The 18,723-nt window shown below is 41.1% G+C and overlaps 1 protein-coding gene across 15 annotated transcripts in view; it reads left to right on the top strand.

Moving 5' to 3' along the window:
* The first annotated feature begins 3,244 nt into the window (after window positions 1–3,244).
* Window positions 3,245–18,723, top strand: part of LOC135522524 (polycomb protein SCMH1-like) — a 38,650-nt gene continuing 23,171 nt past the window's right edge. For 7 of the 15 annotated variants that reach the window (XR_010452693.1, XR_010452692.1, XR_010452695.1 and 4 more), the window contains exons 1-8: window positions 3,251–3,517; window positions 3,840–3,946; window positions 4,780–5,021; window positions 6,896–6,960; window positions 7,242–7,322; window positions 8,498–8,568; window positions 9,721–9,955; window positions 10,550–10,638. Coding sequence is in view for 10 of the 15 variants with exons in the window: in XM_064948865.1 (XP_064804937.1) it covers window positions 6,936–6,960; window positions 7,242–7,322; window positions 8,498–8,568; window positions 9,721–9,955; window positions 10,550–10,638 (501 nt within the window). In the remaining 5 variants the exon portion in view is untranslated. Of the gene's footprint in view, window positions 3,518–3,839; window positions 3,947–4,779; window positions 5,022–6,895; window positions 6,961–7,241; window positions 7,323–8,497; window positions 8,569–9,720; window positions 9,956–10,549; window positions 10,639–18,723 lie in introns of all 15 variants that reach the window. The other 8 variants (XM_064948864.1, XM_064948861.1, XM_064948858.1 and 5 more) reach the window with 8 other exon arrangements.

Raw genomic sequence — 18,723 nt, 5'->3', positions numbered from 1 at the left:
CTTTCCATCTCTGTCTGTCTGTATCTCTCTGTCTGTCTGTTTGTCTTCCTCTGTCTGTCTGTCTCTGCCTGTCGTTGTCTTTCTCCTCATTCTGTCTGTCTGTCTCTGCCTGTCGTTGTCTCTCTCCTCATTCTGTCTGTATCTCTGTCTGTCTCTCTCTGTCTCAGTCTCTGTCTCTCTGAATCTCTCTCTCTCTGTCTCTGTCTGTCTGTCTGTCTGTCTGTCTGTCTGTATCTCGGTCTGTCTCTGTCTGTCTCTTTATCTTTCTCTGCCTGTCTGTCTCTCTGAATCTCCCCCTCTGTCTCGGGCTGTCTCTCTGTATCTGTCTATGTCTTTCTCTCTCTCTGTATGTATGTCGTTGTCTCTCTCTGTCTCTCTCATTCTGTCTGTCTCTCTGTCTCTCCGTCTGTCTGTTGGTCTGTCTCTGTATCTCTGTCTTTCTTTTTCTCTCTCCTCATTCTGTCTGTCTCTCTGTCTCTGTCTGTGTGTCTCTGTCTCTCTCTGTATGTCTGTCTCTTTCTCTGCCTGTCTGTCTCTCTCTGTCTCTTTCTCTGCCTGTCTGTCTCTCTCTGTCTCTTTCTCTGCCTGTCTGTCTCTCTCTGTCTCTTTCTCTGCCTGTCTGTCTCTCTCTGTCTCTTTCTCTGCCTTCTGTCTCTCTCTATCTCTCTGTCTCTTTCTCTGCCTGTCTGTCTCTCTCTATCTCTCTGTCTCTTTCTCTGCCTGTCTGTCTCTCTCTGTCTCTCTCTATCTCTCTGTCTCTTTCTCTGCATGTCTGTCTCTCTCTGTCTCTGTGAATCTCTCTTTCTGCCTGTCTGTCTCACTCTATGTCTCTGTCTCTTTCTCTGCCTCTCTGTCTCTTTCTCTGACTGTCTGTCTCTCTCTGTCTCTTTCTCTGCCTGTCTGTCTCTCTCTATCTCTTCCTCTGCATGTCTCTCTCTCTCTGTCTCTGTGAATCTCTCTCTCTGCCTGTCTGTCTCTTTCTGTCTCTTTGAATCTCTCTCTCTCTGTCTGTCTCTGTCCGTCTTTGTCTCTCTCCTCATTCTGTCTGTCTCTGTCTGTCTGTCTCTCTGCCTGTCATTGTCTCTCTCCTCATTCTGTCTGTCTGTCTTTGTCTCTCTCCTCATTCTGTCTGTCTGTCTCTGCCTGTCTTTGTCTCTCTCCTCATTCTGTCTGTCTGTCTCTCTCTGTTTCAGTCTCTCTGAATCTCTCTCTCTGTCTGTCATTGTCTCTCTCTGTCTTTGTCTCTCTCTCTGTCTCTCTGTCATTGTCTCTCTCTCTGTCTCTGTCTGTCTGTCTCTGTCTGACTTTGTCTCTCTCCTCATTCTGTCTCTCTCTGTATCTATCTCGGTCTGTCTCTGTCTGTCTCTGTCTCTCTCTCTTTCTCTGCCTGTCTGTCTCTCTGAATCTCTCCGTCTGTCTCGGGCTGTCTCTCTGTATCTGTCTATGTCTTTCTCTCTCTCTGTCTGTATGTCGTTGTCTCTCTCTGTCTCTCTCTCTCTGTCAGTCTTTGTCTCTCTCATTCTGTCTGTCTCTCTGTCTGTCTGTCTATCTGTCTGTCTCTGTTTGTCTCTCTGTATCTGTCTATATATCTCTGTCTGTGTCTCTGTCTGTCTGTTTGTCTTTCTCTGTCTCTCTGTCTTTCTCTGTCTGTCTCTGTATCTGTCTTTTTCTCTCTCCTCATTCTGTCTGTCTCTCTGTCTCTGTCTGTGTGTCTCTGTCTCTCTCTGTATGTCTGTCTGTCTGTCTCTCTCTCTTTCTCTACCTGTCTGTCTCTCTCTGTCTGTCTTTTTCTCTCTCCTCATTCTGTCTCTCTCTGTATCTATCTCGGTCTGTCTCTGTCTGTCTCTGTCTCTCTCTCTTTCTCTGCCTGTCTGTCTCTCTGAATCTCTCCGTCTGTCTCGGGCTGTCTCTCTGTATCTGTCTATGTCTTTCTCTCTCTCTGTCTGTATGTCGTTGTCTCTCTCTGTCTCTCTCTCTGTCAGTCTTTGTCTCTCTCATTCTGTCTGTCTCTCTGTCTGTCTGTCTATCTGTCTGTCTCTGTTTGTCTCTCTGTATCTGTCTATATATCTCTGTCTGTGTCTCTGTCTGTCTGTTTGTCTTTCTCTGTCTCTCTGTCTTTCTCTGTCTGTCTCTGTATCTGTCTTTTTCTCTCTCCTCATTCTGTCTGTCTCTCTGTCTCTGTCTGTGTGTCTCTGTCTCTCTCTGTATGTCTGTCTGTCTGTCTCTCTCTCTTTCTCTACCTGTCTGTCTCTCTCTGTCTGTCTTTTTCTCTCTCCTCATTCTGTCTGTCTCTCTGTCGCTGTCTGTCTGTCTTTTTGTCTTTCTCCGTCTCTCTGTCTGTCTGTCTCTATATCTCTGTCTGTCTGTCTGTCTGTGTGTTTCTCTGTCTGTATGTCTGTCTGTCTCTCTCTTTCTCTCTCTGTCTGTCTTTTTCTCTCTCCTCATTCTGTCTGTCTCTCTGAATCGCTCTCTCTGTCTGTCTCTGTCTGTCTCTGTCTGTCTCTGTCTGTCTGTCTGTCTGTCTGTCTGTCTGTCTGTCTGTCTGTCTGTCTGTCTGTCTTTCTCTGTCTCTGTCTCTGTAGTGATGAGGCACTGGATAAGGTTTTGGTGTTATACAACACAGTGTGGGAGGAGGGGTCAGTTGGAAGGAGGCAGTAGTGGTACCAATCCGGAAGCCAGGGAAGGACCCAACGAGGCCAACTAGCTATCGGCTAATAGCTTTAATATTACATGTTTGTAGTATTATGGAATGTATGATTCGAGCAAGGGGCTGGTATCGCCACATCACAGTGGGTTCAGGAAGGGGAACTATGGACCCAGTGCTGTGCTTAGAATTATTAGATTTAGAATTATTAATTTATTAAACCTTTATTTAACTAGGCAAGTCATTTAAGAACGAATTCTTATTTACAATGATGGCCTACCCCGGCCAAACCTGGACAACGCTGGGCCAATTGTGCGCCACCCTATGGGACTCCCAATCACGGCCAGATGTGATTCAGCCTGTTATCGAACCAGGGACTGTAGCGACACCTCTTGCACTGGAATGCAAGTGCCTTAGACCTCTTAGTCCTTAAATGTCATTGGAAAGCATCCAATGGGAAAGTGTGTTCTCTTTTTTAATAGCAACGGAGTTGGCAGGTAGGATTTAGTTTCTCCCCGTCTCTAGCCCACACTCCAGTACAGTAGGTGGCGGTAATGCACCATAACGTTGGAAGCCAACCGCCGATACAAATTTAAAGAAGAAAAAACATGGCGGACAGCCACTAGCTCAATCCACATAAAATAATACACAAACATTTCAAAGCAAGGTAAACACACTAATATATTGTTTACACGCTATACTCTTTTTAACAAACACATTTTTTAGCTGGTAATTTAGCTAGCATTTATTGATGATGATGTATATATAATCAGGCCAACGATAGATGGCGAACATTAAGTCTTCCCGTTAGCGTGCTGTGTTGACGGAGCTAGCTATCTGTTGTTCGAGCATGCCCATGTTATTAGCTTGGAGGTAGGTACCTCTTCTTATCCTCACTCTTAAATAAACATATTTGCTGGCTGAATTTCTTGCTAGCGTGATGAATTGCTTGGCTTTTGTGTTTTCCCATGTGTTGGCTTTGTGTTTTGAATGGAGCCATTTATCTTATCCTAGCTAGGCTAACTTAAAAATAGGTATTTTAGTCACATTAAACGGACTAATGATGGTAGTCAATTTTCCTAATAGATAGTACAGCATTGGCGTGGGATAATGATCAATACTAGTGGTAGTAGAAGCGAGCTGGTTGGTCTGTCCTACCTAGTAGTTAATGACGCTGTTATTTTTTTCTGGGAAGGAAAAAGGAGGGAGCTGGTCGACTTCCCCTTGACGCAATGAAAAAGGCGCACTTCTATTGAGAGAACCAACTGAATACACTTTTGAAGACTGTTATGATCTTTTAAGGTTTTTTATTGCATATTATGATTATTGTTTTTTTGTCTCATTCTCCATTTCTATAGCCTATTATTACACATTTGAAACCGTTATAGCCTAGTATTGCATCTTTTAAACCGTTATTTATGACCACTTGTCAGTCCAATGTAAACTTAGCTAATGGTAGCTAGCATGCAAACTTACAGTAACTGAGTTTAAGGCCAGCTTAATTTAGAAGTCTATTTGATTGCCAGCTGAAGTGATGTAGCTAGCTACTTTGCTAGCTTGATACAGTTACTGATGCAGTGCTGCTGGTGTGTATGAATAGTCAGCAATTTGTTATTCTAAACCAGTTAAGGAGAAAAAACAGAAAGTCTGCAAGGATACTTTGTTGTTTATCTTTAAATGGTTGGCGTGTTTAGTGTGGCTACTTGGTAAATATGCATTAATTAGTCAATTTGCCTTTATCTGCTTTTCATTTCAATGGCCTGGCTGCATGCATTGTATAAACACAGGATTCGTGAGTAGCTGTGACTGCAAATCTAGTCTTCTTTGAGGACCAATATAATTTCAGCCTGTGTGTCGTAGCCAACTGGTAGTTAACCTAAGCTCAGGTTTAGGGGCCAAATCCTCTCAAGTCAAGGATAGCCAGCCAGACATCCCCTGTCTGGTCACCGTTGTAAATAAGATTTTGTTCTTAACTGACTTGCCTAGTTAAATAAAGGTAAAAGAAAAATCATTCACAGTGTACTGTGTCATAAACAACACTGACTTTAGATCATTTTTAAGATCCAAAACAGATGGTGACCGCTTGAAATGAATACCCTATATTGTCTATAATGTTACCCATTCTGTTTCTCCAGTCTGGGTCCTCTTGTTTTGTCAATACCCCAACGGGTGAGTTTTCTGATTCTCCCAGAGCTGCTGTGTCAACAGTGAGCCCTGAGTGTGTTTGGGTGGGTGACCGAGGTCTGCTGACAGCTGGGGCCACCTCTTTGTTGTACCCTGTCGTCTGCCTCCAACGCCAACACCCTGCCTGGCCGACAGAAGTGGAGAGCGTTAAGTGCAATCCGTGGGGAAGTCAACCTGAGCATCCACAAATGAAGTTAGTCATTGCCAAATGAAACACGTCCATAATCCTTACGGTCTATGTGTTGGAGTTCATGCTTTTTGAAACGTATAAGTAGGAAATTGTATGAATTTTGAACATTACAGGAGGCCAAGTCAAAGATATTTCAGTCAATTGTATTTCATGGCTTTTCGGCTCTGGGAGGAGGAGGAGGAGGAGGAGGGAGGGGGGGGCACGGCCTAAGGTTGGACGGTATCCAACCTATTCAGTGTTGGTCAGTGTTTCCCTTATATGCATTCAGCAGCGAGTCAACAATGCTGCTAAATCGTGGCAGCCACTGCAAAAAAAAAAGTTTATTCCACTGAAAAAAAATGTTTCATGAGCTGAAATTAAAGATCCCAGAAATTTTCCAAATGCACACAAAGCTTATTTCTCTAAAATGTTAAGAAGCTTGCAGTACGTCCAACCCGGCCTCAACCGCAGGCCACGTGTATTGTGTCGTGTGGGTGAGCGGTTTGTTGATGTCAACGTTGTGAACAGAGTGCCATTGAAGAGGAGTGGGACAACATTGCACAGGCCACAATCAACAGCTTGATCAACTCTATGTGAAGGCGATGTGTCACACTGCACACCAGATGCTGACAGGTTCTGACCCACGCCCCTACTTTTTTTTAAGGTATCTGACCAACGGATGCATATCTGTATTCCCCGTTATGTGAAATTCATAATTGGGGCCCAATGAATTTATTTAAATTGACTGATTTGCTTAGGAACTGTAACTCAGTAAAATCTTTGAAATGGTTGCATGTTGCGTTTTATATTTTTGTAGCTTATACATTCCCATTCCTTTACCCCACCACCACCTTGTGGTATTCTGTTCACAACATTGACATCTGCAAACCGCTCACCCACACAACGCCATACACGCTTGTCTGCCATCTGCCCGGTACAGTTGAATCTGGGATTCATCCATAAAGAGCACACTTCTTTAGCGTGCCAGTGGCCATCAGAGGTGAGCATTTGCCTTATGAGGTCGGTTACGACGCCAAACTGAAGTCAGGTCAAGACCCTGGTGAGGACGACAAGCATGCAGACGAGCTTCCCTGAGACGGTTTCTGACAGTTTGTGCAGAAATTATTTGGTTGTGAAAACCCACAGTTTCACCAGCTGTCCAGGTGAACGATTCCACAGGTGAAAAAGTCCTGGGTTAGCATGGTTACACGTGGTCTGTGATTTGTCAGGCCGGTTGGACGTACTGCCAAATTCTCAAAAACAAGTTTGGAGGCAGCTTATGGTAGAGAAATAGACATTAAATTCTCTGGCAACAGCTCTGGTGGACATTCCTGCAGTCAGCATTCCAATTGCACACTCCCTCAACTTCAGACATCTGTGGCATTGTGTTGTGTGACAAAACTGCACATTTTGGAATGGCCTTCTATTGTCCCCAGCACAAGGTGCACCTGCGTAATGATCATACTGTTTAATCAGCTTCTTGATATGCCACCCCTGTCAGTTGGATGGATTACTTTAGCAAAGTAGAATTGCTCACTAACAGGTATGTACAACTTGTGCACAAGATTTGAGAGAAAAGCTTTTTGTGCACGTGGGTAATTTCTGGGATCTTTTATTTCAGCTCATCAACACTTTAATTTCTATTTTGCTTGTCCATTCTGTTAGAAATTAAATTTAGATTTGTGCGTGCAAATGTAATGTCCATAATGCTGGAATCACCCTTAAAAGGCTAACCAGGCTAGCACTAGTATAGGCTACACCAGACTGGCTTCTTGAACACAATAATGTACAAGAAAGGTCCATATTGGACCTAAATTCTGACCTAACATGAAGAGGGAAGTATCAAATGGTTTGTGTTTACTTCAATGTTTTTTTCCCCTCTCGTTTCCCTTCTTTAGAGAGTGGACTATTGTGTCTTGAACTTAGTATTACTGGAGCATGAAGAAACCAGTGCCACAAAAAGGTAATGTCATGTTAAGAAATGGAATGCAATTGTCCATTTGAAAAGCATAATGTACATCTTCTAAGGATGCTGCTCAAGAAGGGTCCTCTATTTAGCCTACTTTAATGTGTGTATAGAAGTCTCAGATGCTGATGTGATAGTTTGGCCTCACACATCTCATTGACTGTTGCTAAAGATCAAGTGTATTTATTCTAGTTATGAATAGATAGTTTCATTGAATGGTGTCGGCTAGCGTTTGAGGTTAAGTGTGTCTCTGAAACGTTGTGCCCTGCTCTCCCTAGCTATTGAGTGGAGAGATGGCAGGCGGATCAAGCATGCCCGAAGTGGCCGTCCCTCCCGGGTCCCATCGCAGTACCAAGGAGGTATATTATCACACACACCAACTTTCTCAGATGAATCACTGCTGAATGAAAACAACATTATGAATCAAACGCATACATATCAGTCATAACCAGGTGCTGGAACAAATTATTTTCCAATTGTTTCGTTCTGAACAGAACCACCATTTTTTTTGTTCTGTTCCGCCTTTCCGGCCAGCAAAATAAAGTTCGAACCGGTTCGAATCCCAAAAAAGTACCGCTTTATATTATTTTCTGTACCTTTTTTTTAACCTGTTAAATCATTTTTTATTTTCTACATTTAGCTCATTAAATTATTGCGACTGAAATTTTGTGGGGTGAGGAGAGAGCTGCAGGGGGCTGAGGAGGAGGCTTGAAGCGCTGGGCATCTTATGACATGCCTTATCTGGTCCCCAGAATTATACCTAGGAGGAGTGGCTTCTATAGAGGAACTTTGAATGTCCTTTGACCGATATAGCTAAAAAGCTTGCACTACATGGTAATCAAGCTTGTGTGCGTAAAGCGGCACCAGAATTAAAAACGTCTTACCTTTTTGTGTAATAAATCTTAACGTGAAACGTGATAACTAGGTCTATAGTATCCTTAACTAGCATTGAAAAAGTTAATCCATTCTTCTCTTGCTAATTAAAAATCTCTCTCCCTATCATCTGAATCACGCTTGTAATGTCAGTACAGTAGCCGATATTTCGGAGGGGTAGGTAGGCTAAACACACACACACACTGGAAAAGATTTTCAACTTGCAAGCAGATACTGGAATATGTTTCTGAGTGACTGAGTGAGGGCTTTGCTTAGATTGTTTTGAAATATCGGTTCTGTTCCGAAACAGTATGGATCACTTTCTAACCCGTTTCTGTTCTTTGAAAAAATGTCGCTGTTTTCGGTTATAACACTGGCTATAACACTGTTCTAAAGGCGTCAGCTTGCTTCAGGTGGCTGGCGACTAGCCCAAGTCGGCTAGGTGAACCAAACAAGTGTGCTAAGCATTCTACCTTAAAATACCTTCGCTTGAAAAATGAGAAGAAAGCACGAACTCTTCCGAACGGTTTCGGCTGGAAAGGATGGGGACACCTTAACACTAGCACATACCATAACACTGAACCCCAAAACCACACCCATTCACACAAAAACATAACGGTAGACAACATAAAGCAGCCATTGTGCTTTTTCTGTCCCACAGGGCACTTCAGTTGGGACAAATACCTAAAGGAAACAGGTGCTAGTGCTGCACCTGCCCACTGCTTCAGACAGGTAAGCCCCCCTAATCAGACTACAGTATATCCTCCTCACCAAAATCTCATGTCAAGGCATGCTACTACCCTATGTGAACCTTCTGCTCCTGAAATTATTTTAAGCCATTCCACAAACCATGGCATTTACAGAGTTTGTAAGAATTATGACCAACAAGCAATATGAGATATAGGTTAACCCTGGCAGCCGAAGTCTCACCAGTGACAATGTGCAGCATCTATTTGTAGCTCAGGAAGACCAACGTCTTAACCAATGTTCCTTCTAAGCTGCTTGGCTGCGCAACACCAGGACTGCCGCAATGATGAATTGACAGGCGGTGCAAAGACCCACAAATATCTAATTTATCAGCAAGGGGGGAGTGGTTGCTTCCTACACGAGCAGAAAACCTGTATATATCTAGTCTTCTTTGAAAAGTTAGTCAGTGTTGTATTTTGAGACAGGCTTGAATATGCAAAGGAGCTAATGAGTAGCCTGCATTTTTGTTTGATTCTCTGTATGGTAATAATAATTAATGTTATTTTGTAAAGTGGTTTCTTCCATCATGCAACACAATGTTTAGTCACCTATTTGGTGTTTAGGCTACAAACCATTTATTATTTGGTGACTTGAGCTTTTGGACAGGTACAAAATCTGTCCTCCTGGTCTGAAGGACAAGTTGCTCAAAGGTTCATGGTCAAGCCCTGCATAATGTTTCATGACTGTAGGATATATATATATATAATAGAAATCAATAGCTATTTCCATGTTGCTCCATTGGTTTTGTTTGTAGGTCTTTTTGATAGGCCTATATTATGTTCTAATAGCCTGCTTGGCTACTGACTAAAACTGTAATTAAAGTGGGTACAGCCAGTGTTCACAGTAAACGTGTGCAAGTTGCACAGAATGCACACAACATTCACATTTCCACTCACAAGACCTGAAATTTGCTAAGTGGCAGGAATTTTTTAGGGAACCATTAGGCTAAGAAGAAATTCCCTCTTGGGTTGAGGGGTGACACTGATTTCAACTTGCGTGCAGGGCTACCTCGTCACCACAGCGTGAGTTCAACTCACCTTTGATACTTAGTCTTGCTTGATGCCGTCTTCCTATCTCAGCATGTTGAATCTGTCCAGCATCATTGCATGCCTCTCTGACCTTCCCCTACCTCTCCAGGGTGCAACACCTCCAGTGAATGAGTTCAAGGCGGGCATGAAGCTGGAGGCGCAGGACCCTCGGAATACAACTTCAACCTGCATTGCAACAGTGGTGGGCCTGACGGGATCGCGGCTGCGTCTGCGCCTTGACGGCTCCGACAACAAGAACGACTTCTGGCGCCTGGTGGACTCGTCTGAAATCCAGCCTATCGGCAACTGCGAGAAGAGAACGGGCATGCTGCAGCCGCCATTGGGTGAGGAGGAGAGAGAAACACATTTTCACACAGTCACACACACACACACACACACAGTCAGACTCTCGATACTACATACCCATTATGGATATGATGCGCCGTATTTAAAAAAATAAATAAAAATAAATCTTGGATCTTTAAATTGTTTGCTATCACACAGTGCTACTTATCTTCCTCAGTTAGGTTTACACTAGACTGATATATACTTATTTATTAGTGCACACTGTTGTACAACGTTTTGCAGGGAGAAATATTTTTGTAAATAAACAAGAATTTCTTATTGGACAAATTAATGTAAGTCCCTCCCTGTTTTGGCCCATTTGCATCCATTTGGTTTCTAGGCTGTATTTATTTTCCAGGTTGTATCACAAACGGCCGTGATTGAGAGTCCCACAGGGCGGCGCACAATTGGCCCAGCGTCGTCCGGGTTTGGCCGTTGTAGACCGCCATTGTAAATAAGAATTTGTTCTTAATTGACATGCCCAGTTAAAAAATAAAATAAAAGTAAGTACACCTTTGCGTAATAGTGTGAAGGGTCTCATCTACTGTGTTTGGATGAGAGTTTTTTTGACAGAGTCTGTATTTCTCCCACAGGCTTCCGTCTGAATGCATCCTCCTGGCCTATGTTCCTTCTAAAAACACTCAACGGAGCCGAAATGGCCCCAGCACGCATCTTTCACAAGGTACCTGTCACAAAGCAGCACACGGTCTCGATATAGACCTGTTTATACCTGTACACATATACACACTAAAAATATATACAAAAATAAGACTCATAACTATCAAAAAGAAGTAACAAAGACAAATGGAAACGTGTGTTGATTTGGCACTCGAGCATCAATACATTACCCATCCCCCAACACTGTCAACCAAGAGTCAAGACTACATTACCCATCCCCCAACACTGTCAACCAAGAGTCAAGACTAGATTACCCATCCGCCAACACTTTCAACCAAGAGTGAAAACTACATTTACCCATCCCCCAACACTGTCGACCAAGAGTCAAGACTACATTACCCATCCCCCAACACTGTCAACCAAGAGTCAAGACTACATTACCCATCCCCCAACACTGTCAACCAAGAGTCAAGACTAAACCAATTCACCTTGGTGGTGTGCAGACTGGTTTTATATTATTCTTAACGATTTCGCACAAACCAGAAAAAATGCTACAATATGTCTGTATATTCACAGTATAATGGATGAATTGTGGTTTAATTGGTAGCATTTAGTAGTGTGACTGATTTGGCTAATTACATTAGTACTGTACAAAGGTGCGCTATTTGATAGATACCCCCGGTCCACCTACCATCTGGCTTCCAGTGGGGAGACCTGAGGTCAACCTACCCCCGCCTCCCTCACCATCTCACACTTCTGAGTGGGAGACCTTCCCAGGCAGTAGCCTGCATAGCTCACAAACTAGAATCAGGGAGCCCACTCCGACAAGGTTAATTGACCCACAGTCCCACACGGTGACATGATATCATTGACGTCACGTGCAAATGAGCGATAGAAAACCGCAAATGTCCGTTCGATCGCACAACCTCACCGTGCTGCCCCCGGCAAGATGCCGCCTTGGGCCCATTGTTGCCTATACCTAAATTCGCCACTGGGCCTAGCTGTAAAACAGCCGAGGTGATAGAGCAACGACCCTGGAATAAAAATTTAAATGTGTATGGGTGGAGAGAGGTTTACAGGTTTTTACAGGTTTACTCGCTCTGGATTGTCAGCACTGTATGCATTTTTGGCTATCGTGCCATGGCTGTGTCAGTCGATTGTAAGTTAAACTTGTGTATTCCTTTATGGGTAGTGTGATCCCCGAGATACATTTTACTTGCCGGCATCAGCGGCCGTTAGAATCTGTTTCTTTTTCCTTCTTTGTTTTTTTTTGTGAGAATTAAACAGGATATAATGATGACTAAATGAAATATGTCCTGCATGTAATGGACATTAAGAACTGGTCTTGCGATTTTATATATATATATATATATATATATATATATATATATAGTGGCAAAAAAAGTATGTGACCCTATGGAATTACCTGGATATATTGACACTGAATCATCATGGTGCTTTTTAATGGTAAGTTTAATGGTAAGTTTACAAACATTGGTTGTGGTAAGTAGAATTGATAATGGGGTATCAATATGGTAAGTGGGGAAATAAGTATAGCCAGTTATAATTGTAATGGCTTAGCAGATCATTAAAAAATATATATTTTTACATGGCTAAAAGATGAATAAACTGATTCTACAAATATACAGTGGGGCAAAAAAATTTTTTTGTCAGCCACCAATTGTGCAAGTTCTCCCACTTAAAAAGATGAGGCCTGTAAATTTGCATCATAGGTACACTTCAACTATGACAGACAAAATGCGATTTTTTTTGTGTGAATTTATTTGCAAATATGGTGGAAAGAAAATAAGTATTTGGTCACCTACAAACAAGCATGGTTTCTGGCTCTCACAGACCTGTAAGAGGCTCCTCTGTCCTCCACTCGTTACCTGTATTAATGGCACCTGTTTGAACTTGTTATCAGTATACAAGACACCTGTCCACAACCTCAAACAGTCACACTCCAAACTCCACTAAAGACCAAAGAGCTGTCAAAGCACCAGAAACAAAATTGTAGACCTGCACCAGGCTGGGAAGACTGAATCTGCAATAGGTAAGCAGTTTCTATTGAAGAAATCAACTGTGGGAGCAATTATTAGAAAATGGAAGACATACAAGACCACTGATAATCTCCCTCGATCTGGGGCTCCACGCAAGATCTCACCCCGTGGGGTCAAAATGATCACAAGAACTGTGAGCAAAAATCCCAGAACCACACGGGGGGACCTAGTGAATGACTTGCAGAGAGCTGGGACCAAAGCAACAAAGCCTACCATCAGTAACACACTACGCCGCCAGGGACTCAAATCCTGCAGTGCCAGACGTGTCCCCCTGCTTAAGCCAGTACATGTCCAGGCCCGTCTGAAGTTTGCTAGAGAGCATTTGGATGATCCAGAAGAAGATTGGGAGAATGTCATATGGTGTGGCCTAGCCAGTCTCCAGATCTCAACCCCATAGACAATCTTTGGAGGGAGTTGAAAGTCCGTGTTTCCCAGCAACAGCCCCAAAACATCACTGTTCTAGAGGAGATCTGCATGGAGGAATGGGCCAAAATACCAGCAACAGTGTGACGACTTACAGTGTGAAGACTTACAGAAAACGTTTGACCTCTGTCATTGCCAACAAAGGGTATATAACAAAGCATTGAGATAAACTTTTGTTATTGACCAAATACCTTTTTTCCACCATAATTTGCAAATAAATTCATTAAAAATCATACAATGTGATTTTCTGGATTTTTTTCTTCTCATTTTTGTCTGTCATAGTTGAAGTGTACCTATGATGAAAATTACAGGCCTCGTCTTTTTGGGAGAACTTGCACAATTGGTGGCTGACTAAATACTTTTTTGCCCCACTGTAGATGAGGTTGACTGAAAAAAGGACTGGGAGGAAAAATATTTTTTTGTCATGGGCAAAGAAACTCAAAAGGGGTGATTATACTAATTAATACAAATTTTGATCTGACTGTGCAAACAGATACCGCAAGGAAGATTATTATTGTTATTTTCAATATGCTATTGGACCTAAAACAGATCTGTCTAATTCATTTATATGGGGCAAATAATGATGATCCAAACTTCTTTGAAAATGTATATAATAATCTATTGAGCTCATAAGCAACAAATTAATCTATTATTATGGTGGGAGATTATAATACGGTTTTAAGTACCTCAATGGATCGTAAAGGAAATCACTCTACAAACTATCCTCCTCAAGCACTTAAGGGGATCATGGATACATTTGAATTAGTGGTTATATGTAGGCTGAAAAACCCTGACCTAGTGAGATATATACCCGAAGGAGGCTTAATCAAGCTAGCCGTCTTGATTACTTCCTAGTAAAAGTAAAAAAGAAAGTGATAATAGGAGAACGAATGCAATCGGACCTCCATCTAATTGGCCTCCTTATAACTCTACAGAATTTCCACGTGGACAGGGATATTGGACATTTTATCAAAGCATATTTGATGACAATTTGTTCTTAACTAAGACAAAATTATTCATAATTGACATTATTTTTTGCACAAAATAGGTACGGCAGTTCCCTTATTGTATGGGACACTTTTAAATGTACCTTTTAGAGGTACTATTCAATACAATACTCATCATTAAAACAAAAGCAGTTTAGCAAATGGACACTGTACTATAGAGGCACAAAAGGAAAAAACAAAAGAAATGGAGGTAGTTTTCAAGAACGATCAAGTGTAATGTATTACAAACATATTGGATGGGAAATTGTGAGGGAAAAAAAGATTCAATCTTCAACATAGAAATGCTACCAATAAGAATTTAAAGAAGCTCCTTACAAATGATGGAGTCATCCATCATTCACCAAATTATATTTTGAAAGGAAGCAAAATATTTTAAGCAAATGTTTTATTTTCAGTCTCCTCCATTTTCACTGAATGATGTTAACTGTAAGGATTTCTTTCAATAATAATAATAATAATAATAATAATGTAAAATTAGCAAATTTACAGAAAGACCTGTGTGAAGGCCAACTTACAGAAGAGGAACTTTTTGAGACAATAAAATCTTTTCAGTCAGAAAAAACACCAGGGCTTGATGGTATACTAGTAGAGGTATATCAGGCCTTTTTTGATGTACTCAAATATCCATTATTAGCATGTTTTATTTACTCCTATACAAATGGTAGAATTTCATTACTACTAAAACAGGACCAAGGTGGTAAATATAAAGATCCACTCCATTTAAAAAACTTACACTTCAATGTTGTTATGCGAAAATCCTGGTGAAATGCATAGCACATATAATAAAAAAACTGATCAGACAGGTTTTTTTACATGGACAATATATTGGAGATAATATACAACAATTACTTGAAACAATTGAACATTTTGAAACATCAAAGATACCAGGCCTGGTCTTCAGAGCGTTCAGAGCCTTTGAAAAGGCGTTTGATAAAGTATGACTAGAATTTATAAATAAATGCCTGGATTACTTTCATTTTGGTGAATCTCTTATATAATGGGTTAAAGTTATGTACTGCAACCCCAGGTGTAAAATAGTAGATAATGGTTACTTCTCAGAAAGCATTGAGCTTTTAAGAGGAGTTAAACAAGGCTGTCCGTTTTTCTCCATATATATTATGACCATTGAAATGCTGGCTATTAAAATTAGATCCAACATCATCATCAAGGGGATAGAAATCCAGGGGATGAAAACAAGTGTCAATGTTTGCCGATGACTAGTTTTTTCTGAAGTCTGCAATCTGGATCCCTGCACAGTCTCATTGAAGATCTTGATAACTTTTCTACCCTCTCTGTACTAAAAATTAATGACAAGTGTTGGATATATTATGTTTTAGATCGTTAAAAAATAGCGTTTACACTACCTTGTAGTTTACCAATAAAATAGACGTACTTGGTATTCACATCTCAAAAAATATAAATGAACTTACCACAATCAATTTCAATAGAATGTTAGCAAAAAATAGATAAGATTCTGCAACCTAGTTGCCTAGTTAAATAAAGGTTCAATTTAAAAAAAGGTAAATACTTGTCTATTTATGGAAAAATCTAATTGATTAGCTCTTTTGGTTATATCATAGTTTACTTACTTACTAATGGCACTGCCTACTCCAGACGACTCGTTTTTTAAATCATATGCTAAGCCAGACAAAATTAAATGTGTGTATTTACAGTTGAAGTCGGAAGTTTACATACACCGTAGCCGAATATATTTTAACTAAGTTTTTCACAATTCCTGACATTTAATCTGAGTAAAAATGCCCTGTCTTAGGTAAGTTAGGATCACCACTTCATTTTAAGAATATGAAATGTCAGAATAATAGTAGTGTTTTTATTTCAGCTTTTCATGACATTCCCAGTGGGGTCAGAAGTTTACATACACTCAATTAGTATTTGGTAGCGTTGCCTTTAAGTTGTTTAACTTGGGTCAAACGATTCAGGTAGCCTTCCCACAATAGGTTGGGTGAATTTTGGCCCATTCCTCCTGACAGAGCTGGTGAAACTGAGTCAGGTTTGTAGCCCTCCTTGCTCTCACATGCTTTTTCAGTTCTGCCCTCACATTTTCTAGGATTGAGGTCAGGGCTTTGTGATGGCCACTCCAATACCTTGACTTTGTTGTCCTTAAGCCATTTTGCCCCACCTTTGGAAGTATGCTTGGGGTCATTGTCCATTTGGAAGACCCATTTGCGACCAAGCTTTGACTTCCTGACTGATATCTTGAGATGTTGCTTCAATATATCCACATAATTTTCCTACTTCATGATGTCATCTATTTTGTGAAGTTCACCAGTCTCTCCTGCAGCAAAGCATCCCCACGACATGTTGCTGCCACCCCCGTGCTTCACAGTCAGGATGGTGTTCTTCGGCTTGCAAGCCTCCCCATTTTTTCCTCCAAACATAACGATGGTCATTATGGCCAAACAGTTCCATTTTTGTTTCATCAGACCAGAGGACATTTCTCCAAAAAGTATGATCTTTGTCCCCATGTGCAGTTGCAAACCGTAGTCTGGCTTTTTTATGGTGGTTTTGGAGCAGTGACTACTTCCTTGCTGAGCGGCCTTTCAGGTTATGTCAATACAGGACTCGTTTTACTGTGGATATAGATACTTTTGTACCTGTTTCCTCCAGCATCTTCACAAGGTCCTTTTCTGTTGTTCTGGGATTGATTTGCACTTTTCGCACCAAAGTACGTTAATTCTTAGGGATCAAATCCCGTTAACGGGATCGATTTGACAACATCTGGTGAAATGGCAGAGCCCCAAATTCAAATAAAATTATTAGAAATATTTAACTTTCATACAATCACAAGAGTAATAGACCAAATTAAAGTTTTACTTCTTGTTAATCCAGCCACCGTGTCAGATTTAAAAAAAGCTTTACGACGAAAGCAAACCATGCTATTATCTGAGGACAGCAAATCAAAAATCAGACAGTCATATTTCATCCCGCCAGGCGGGACACAAAACTCAGAAATAATGATATAATTCATGCCTTACCTTTGACGAGCTTCTTCTGTTGGCACTCCAGTATGTCCCATAAACATCACAAATGGTCCTTTTGTTCGATTAATTCCTTCGTTATAGCTCCAAAATGCCTATTTATTTGGCGCGTTTGATCCAGTAAAACACCGGTTCCAACTCGCGCAACATGGCTACAAAATATTTAATAAGTTACCTGTAATCTTTGTCCAAACATTTCAAAGAACTTTCCTAATACAACTGTAGGTATTTTTTAACGTAAATAATCGCTAAAATTTAAGACGGTATAAACTGCGTTCAATAGCGGATAAAATCAAAGTGGAGTGGGCTTTCAGGTTGCGCACCCCTAACAAACAGTACACTAGACTCGACCCTCGTTCTGAACAGCCCTACTTATTAATTTCTCAAAGGAAAAACATCAACCAATTTCTAAAGATTGTTGACATCTAGTGGAATTGCAAGCAAGTGCCTTAGAAATCTCGATCCCCATAGAAATCCCATTTGAAAAGAGAGTGACCTCAACATCAACAAAAAATCCTGGATGGTTTGTCCTTGGGGTTTCGCCTGCCAAATAAGTTCTGTTATACTCACAGACATTATTCAAACGGTTTTAGAAACTTCGGAGGGTTTTCTATCCAAATCTCCTAATAATATGCATATCCTAGCTTCTGGGTCTGAGTAGCAGGCAGTTTACTTTGGGCACGCTTTTCATCCGGATGTGAAAATACCGCCCCCCTAGCCTAGAGAAGGTAATCTCTAGGAGACAGAACGCGTCTCCTTCCTGAGCGGTATGATGGCTGCATGGTCCCATGGTGTTTATACTTGTGTACTATTGTTTGTACAGATCCATGTGGTACCTTCAGGCATTTGGAAATTGCTCCCAAGGATGAACCAGACTTGTGGAGGTCTACAATTGTTTTTGAGGTCTTGGTTGATTTCTTTTGATTTGCCCATGATGTCAGAAAGCAAAACATTTCAGACATCACAGTTTATATACATCCCACTTAAGACACTCCTCTTTCTCTCCAATCCTTACATTTTATGGCTCTACAGAGGGTAACAGGATTCCAAACATTTATTACTCTCTTATTAAGAGAATCTGTCCTCACCTCCTGACCTCAACCCCTCTTTCATCTAATACACAATGTCCATCTGTCTTCCTGATATCAACCCATCGCTCTCCTCCATCAAACACATTCCAAAGCCTTCTGTCTTTCTTCAGAGAACCATTCACTTGTAGCATAGTGTCTTTCATTTCCTATCATTCATTTAATATCTCAATGTTCAAAGTTTAGCCGATTTCAACAGTATGTTATCATGTGTGTATTGTATGCATGTTTCTGTGCCTATGTTTGTGTTGCTTGTTGAATGTCCTTCCCTATAAGCATACTGAAAGTCTGTTGTCAATTTGTTTACTGTAAAATAGCATGGTCAAACCCATGTTTTTCCTAAACTTTACTAACAGGCTGATTGGTTAGCTATTTGTGTCTGTAAATGGGGCTTTACATTTCTTAGGTAGTGGAATGACTTCTGCTTCCCTCCAGGCCTGAGGGCACACACTTTCTAGTAGGCTTAAATTGAAGATGTGGCAATATCGTCCGCTATTATCGTCAGATCCCGGTGGCTTGTCATTGTTGATAGACAACAATAATTTGTTGTGATCATATACATTTGCCAACTA

This window comes from Oncorhynchus masou, chromosome 30 (genome assembly GCF_036934945.1).
Source record: "Oncorhynchus masou masou isolate Uvic2021 chromosome 30, UVic_Omas_1.1, whole genome shotgun sequence".
Taxonomy (NCBI): Eukaryota; Metazoa; Chordata; class Actinopteri; order Salmoniformes; family Salmonidae; genus Oncorhynchus; species Oncorhynchus masou.
The sequence above is the reverse complement of the archived record's forward strand: the minus strand, read 5'-3'. Positions and strand labels throughout refer to the sequence as shown.